General features: G+C 43.6%; 1 protein-coding gene across 2 annotated transcripts; it reads right to left on the bottom strand.

Moving 5' to 3' along the window:
- Positions 1-828: 828 nt before the first annotated feature.
- On the bottom strand, positions 829-5,727 carry SARC_00384. Of its 2 annotated transcripts, none has more exons than XM_014305925.1 (5): positions 5,546-5,727; positions 4,834-4,913; positions 3,634-3,935; positions 3,143-3,202; positions 829-2,333 (listed from the first exon to the last, which is right to left on the bottom strand). In XM_014305925.1, the coding sequence occupies exons 1-5, from the start codon at positions 5,627-5,629 to the stop codon at positions 2,248-2,250; spliced, it is 612 nt and encodes a 203-aa protein (XP_014161400.1). In that variant the 5' UTR covers positions 5,630-5,727; the 3' UTR covers positions 829-2,247. The 2 variants fall into 2 exon arrangements, with proteins under 2 accessions (XP_014161400.1, XP_014161401.1); XM_014305926.1 differs by having other exon boundaries at positions 3,143-3,205.
- Positions 5,728-6,633: the final 906 nt, after the last annotated feature.

Raw genomic sequence — 6,633 nt, forward strand, 5'->3', positions numbered from 1 at the left:
TTGGTTGTATGTGTAGAATGCGGATCGGGTTCGTGCTGTTTAAATGGATAATTTGTTTAAAAAGTGGGGACAACGAATGTGTTCTCTGCACAAACCTCAACTAATAAGCGTATTCTCTGCTTGTGAGCAGTTGTCGCGTATATGCACAAGATTCATAATATGTGCTGGCGAATGGCTACTCATTTCATTCCCTTACACTGCCTGTCATCATGTGAGCATATCGGATCGTTTGCAGCTCCTGTCCTTCCCTGTGACTTCATTCCGTTTATCTAGATTCAGATGAGAGGCGATGTACGACACACAGTGGGACCGAACATTCCAACTACCATAGAGAACACGCAGATACAATTTCTTCTGCTATTCTATTACCACCTCATATGATGCACAAACCAAGATGTGTGTTTATAGAAACAATTTCTTCTGCTATTTCACTGCAGCCTCACATGTTGTACATGCATAGGTCTTGCACAAACCCAATATGAGTGATTCTAGATACAATTGTCTATGCCATTTCACTACAACCTCGTATGTGGTACATGCACAGGCCCTGCACAAACCAAAATACGATTCACTCTGCTATTTCACTACAACCTCATATGTTGTACATGCACAGGCACAAACCAATATATGTGATTATAGATATAATTTTCTCTACTATTCTACTACCACCTTACATGTTGTACATGCATAGGCCTTGCACAAACCCAAGATGTGTAATTCTAGATACAATTCTCTCTGCTATTTCTCTACAACCTCATATGTTGTACATGTACAGGCCTTCACAAGCCATATTGGGAGTGCATTGAATTGACAATGGTAGTAGAGCATAGAAGAGTGGTTTTACTGAAGCGAAAAGTACGATAATGTTTGAACTGCTTCAAGTTGAACGTGTTTTGTATATAGCCATGATATTTGCGTGTATTTATAAAGGCCATTTCAATTGGCAACTTACAATCTCTGCCAGCGTTACACAACAGCTTGTGGTGCGTAATCTACTATCCGTCAAGCGTAAACAACATCGTATGCACAAATCACCATATTAAGTGCTGTGTCATCGTCTACGGTGATATACGCCCACACCATCACTCTCCTACGCGTGGCTTCAAATACTGCCCTGCACCCAAGGTGTGGTCACGAACGGACCCCAACCCGTTTCGGCGAGAGACTGCCGCCTGACAGGAAACCTTGAACTGCGATTACGATTATTGAGAAGTGTATTGTTCTCGACCACTCGATAACCGGTAAAGTGAACTGATATAGCCGGTCAGTGTAGTAGAGGACAATACCATTTCGTACGAATACGCCTATCACTTCATAAGAGCGCACGTGGAATGCCAGCTCTGTGGTTACTGCCCAGTCTAGTAGATGCGACTCAGAACACACCGGGTCTAATACTTCACTCTCATCAGGGTACACGGCATGCGGCCCTTGCATAGCGGCCGTTTGCGACACATTTGCCTTTCACTCATGCTATACCCGTTTGCGACACATATGCCTTTCACTCAAGCTATACCTCTCCACCCCGGGGCGACTCGATCGACCATCGCCTACCTACAATGTTCAGGATCCCTGGACGCAGTCGGTTGACTCTCGATCAAGGACCGCTGCGGCAGAGCATCTCTCTCTCTGTCGTCCGCACTCTCATGTGCAAGCATGAACGCACGTGCCTCGCCCGTGTCTGAGCTCTGGTCCTGTGAGGTGTGCGGTAGGGCCCACTAGGAGTGTGCAAAGCGAGCCCATCAACAGGCGAACGTCCGTGTGATTCTCACTGAGGACGCCATGCTATCGCATACGCAATCGCATGAGTGATAGTGTCGCCAGCAACACAACCGCAGACCTTCCCCCTGACAGCCCTCCACGGACAATAGCGACTACAGAACACAGGCACATCAATGGCACACGCACGATTGCGGCTTACACCCTTGCAAGTAGGTGCACGTACAGGATATACGCAGGGCATCAACGACTCTCAATAAGTGATCGTATACACGGATATGAGTGTTGTCAGTGCGTCTATCCCATGCACGCGCGAGTATATAACAACCACTCCATGGGTGTGCGTGCATACAGACGTAACATGCGAAGGGTCTTTCCCAGACGGTGTTCTCCAAGTCGATTCGGTAGGCCTCATCCGCAATGGCTGACTCGCCACGATTACGCGTGTGCTATGAGTGCGTATGGTGTGTGCGTGTGCGTACAGCGGTCGAGCTATGATCGCCAGTCCGAGCCCTCCATTGGGTCCTACATTTAGATCTCCAGGTGCACAACATACTCGGACAGCTGCTTGAGCTGCTCCTTGATATCCGATGCAGCTACAGGCTGCACTGCGGGGGCTATATATAGAGTCGTGGATGAAACAAGCAGAGATGCAAGAAGGTTAGTATACAGCAGATGTACACTCGACAGTGTGTACATACGAGCACTTCGATGTGCGAGCAAGATAAGCGGTGAAAAACACAGACAGACTGAGACAGACATTCAGAAGGTCACAATGCAAATCCATATAGGCGTGGCTTAATGACTAATATATAATTACTCAAGTATGACATGACACGCGCCAGCGATCTGCTACACATCCCTGTTCCCGGCGAATACCACATTTGTGTTTAAATTTGTTGACATAAAGACAAACACTTCAGAGTCAATTCCCTTTGTCTACTCGCGGAAATCTACACACCGAGTAGGACGCAAACTGTACATGTATGCGCAAACTAACTGACACACGCACGTTTCTGGAACACACGCATAAATTAGTATACACACGCATAAATTACTATACAAATATGTACTACTATACACACGCATAAATTAGTATACACACACATAAAGCACTATACACACACATAAATTAGTATACACACACAAAAAGTACTATACACACGCATGAATTACTATACATACACATAAATTACTAAACGCACGCATAAATTACTACACACACACATGAATTACTATACACACATGAATTACTATACACACGCATAAATTACTATATACACGCACAAAGAACTATGCACGCGATCAAAATTTCTTGGACTGCAAGTGCGCATTTTTTCGCTACCACATAGCACCATTCACTGAGCACACATTCGCTCGCCACCACATACGCCTGCCAGGTTGTAGTGCCCAAACATAAACATACATGCGGTAACTGGGAACAGAATGTCCGTTGCGGCATCGTACGTCCAGCCGAGAGTCTGTGCTACTATGTTTGTTCATAATAAAGGGAATACGGTTGATTAGCTGGTTATGAAGTCATAAAGAAATTGGTTGTTTTGTGCACTCAGTCGACACCCTTACTTTCATTACTTTGAAAACGAACAGGAAGTATTCCCGGTGTCAAAACGTGCTGTCGTTTGGTCAGGCTATCGGTGACCATTGAATTCGACAGATGTATCTGCTGATCAGCTTGGTTTGAGATTTCTTCAGAAAACCAGTACACAGAATTGGAATATATATACAAATATGAGTACACAATACAGCTAGATCTTGATATCACTAATACACATGCCCCTCCATACACACATCCAGTAAGAGAATCAAATATATAGAACACCAAACCCACTGGCCTGTTGCAAATGAACCAGTGGATATCTATTTATAAAGTTCCTGAATAGAATACTCAGCACATACCCTGCTTATTCTCCTCCACACTCGTTCCTAGCAACACTGCCGTATTTGGCACACGCACTTGCACATACGCCTCGGCAATCAACGCCAGCTGCTGCTGTCTATAACGCACACACAACCTCCGCTCAAGCTCACTAAACACCGGCCTCAACTGTGTACTGAGTGTGGAGAAGGCGGCATTGATGGCTGCGTAGTCTCTACTGGCAATAGCTTTCACCAATTGCAATACAGCGGTGACTTCGGCTGTCACCTGATGTGCTGAGAGTCCTCTGGTCGCGCGTTGTGCTGCGATCTCGGCACGTGTGCTGAGGGGGAGATTGGTATTAACATCCGTATAAGTCGGGAGGTGTACCTATGTGCAGGAGAGCATAGACTGAACTATACAAAGGTGTGATGTGATCAACATAGCATTGGCATTGTATATTCGCACGTCTTGCAATATCCCATGACACAAACGTGTCTCATTATCGGATAGAGCAGACAGTGCCAATCAATACGCTTCACATAGAAAACACAATCTTTAACTAAGTCTCCACCAATTACCAGCGACAGCCTCTACACACACGTACAAGCACTAAACAGCAACAAAACCCAGAGAACATCGACAAGCCCCCCTAGGCCTGCACGCACTAAGCTCGTGCAAGCATATGCGAACAATCTTACAATACGACCGCACACACAGGCACATGGGCCACACTAACACATACACATTGACACACTAACACAGACACATGAACACACTAACACAGACCATGAACACACTAACACAGATACACACCAACACTAACACAGACACATGAATACACTAACACAGACACATTGACACACTAACACAGACACATTGACACACTAACACAGACACATGAACACACTAACACAGACACATGAACACACTAACACAGATACACGCCCACACTTACTTATACTCACGCACTGACTCCAACTACCCCAAACCTCTCACAAAGATCTCCGAACATACAGACATAGACGATACCCCCCGAACGCAAGCTCTTAAAATTCAGACGGTTCGACACACATGGGTTTTGACGACGCAAAAATACTAATAAAATAAGCCACTTCAGGACAATGGAGGTCGATTATAGCGAACACTTTGTGTCCAAATTCGAATCGAAAGTGACCGAAAAAGCACACAAATCTCATTGATATGAGAGCAACAGATCCATGAACTTATGGGTGGCTTACATTTTGTTTTCGGCCAGCAACTGCAGCAGAAGGCAAATGTAGATATCTGCCATTGTGACCTCCTCTGGAATAGGTATGGCCTGCATACCACACGGGAAAAAATAGAGACAGTTAGCTTATTAATCACGCATATGAATATAAAGACACACACACACACACGTGTACACACACACACACACATATATATATATATATACACATATACATATACTATTTATATATACATACATATATATATATATATATATATATGTATATATATGTATATATATATATATATATATACTGGACAAGAGCATAGATTGATTGTACAGTCTTCACATTACTTTCTATGAATAGAGAATGACGCGCAGTCTCACATAAGGGCTTCTCGTATTCACCAAACCCGATGCTATTGGCCATTTCCAAAACTGAAATGTGATCCAAAAGCGTTCACGTATATATGATTATCAGCACGTATATATGATTATCTGCTGAGATAGCTGTGATTCTGGACCAAACAACCTTCACAAGTAGTAGACCGAAAGCAGTTTCGGGTGTTAGACGAGTACTTGAAAGCGTGGATTGTATGCTTTAGTATGATGCTTCAAATGCTTAATACAGCCGCATACACCACAAGAGGTACTTATCACATGTGCCTCACAGATGTACCATTTCAACACATACACTACACGATAGCGTTTCAAATTTAAGACAGACACCACAGACGCACCTGCAATTCGCAGTCCTCGCAGAAGGCCACCAGCGACGCTCCCTCCGCCGAGCTGATATACGTCTGCAGTGAATCCGCACCCATGTTACTGTATGACGTGTTATGTCTTTATAAGTTGTGTGTTGTGTGTCGTGTAGTGTGTTGTGTGTTGTGTGTCGTGTAGTGTGTTGTGTCATACGTGTATTTACATATGACTTGTAAATAGTTAATATGTGTATAAAATAATAAACCCCGTCTCACTATGATACTCGGGCACTCAGCAGTGACACGTAATAACTGCTAATAGTCTAAAAAAATAATTTCCAAAATCCAAAAAATAAAAATGAGGGAGCTTTTTGGTCGACAACTTGACACTTTGACAGTAGCTGTCAAATGCCCTGCGATATATATGGACATTTGATCCGAAGCAACAACTCTGAAAGTCGGTGAGTGTAGATACAGTACACATTTTTAATTCCAGTTACTGTTCGTATAGCCATAGGCCCGTTGCCCAAGCCTCCTGAATTCAACAGGAGGCTATGCTATTTAAATCCTAATGTTATAATTATAAGCTGACCGGAGGTCACTGTGCTACATTGAGCTGTGACTAGATACAACAAGCGCTTCGTAACCATGGCTGAGAACGTCAATAATCTCAAGCAAGTCCAACCAGACTTTGTCACGGCCAAAGCGCAGGAGGCGCTGGACTTCTTTTTTACCAAAGCATGTCAGTACAAATACATAGAGAAACAAGATTTCCTAGATGGTAGGTGAATGCCTGCAGAGGAGCGTTTAGAACCTAAGTTCTCAAGTAAAATACCGTAAAAGTATACTTTGTTCAATAACCAGTGCGGTGTAAATGAGTTGAGAAGCGAAAAATGTAGCTGTTTCTATCAAATAATGGGTTCGAAGATTCTGCTTGTACAAGCGTATTGTATATTGTGCAAGAGCATGAGCGTGAATACATGTATAAGTTTGAGATATTACCGTTTAAGTATGGTTGGTATCTATGAGCTTATATACACATACACAATACACATACACACACAAACATACACACACAAACACGCACACACACACACACACACACACACACACACACACACACA

The sequence above is a fragment of the Sphaeroforma arctica genome (genome assembly GCF_001186125.1).
Source record: "Sphaeroforma arctica JP610 unplaced genomic scaffold supercont1.11, whole genome shotgun sequence".
Classification (NCBI taxonomy): Eukaryota; class Ichthyosporea; order Ichthyophonida; genus Sphaeroforma; species Sphaeroforma arctica.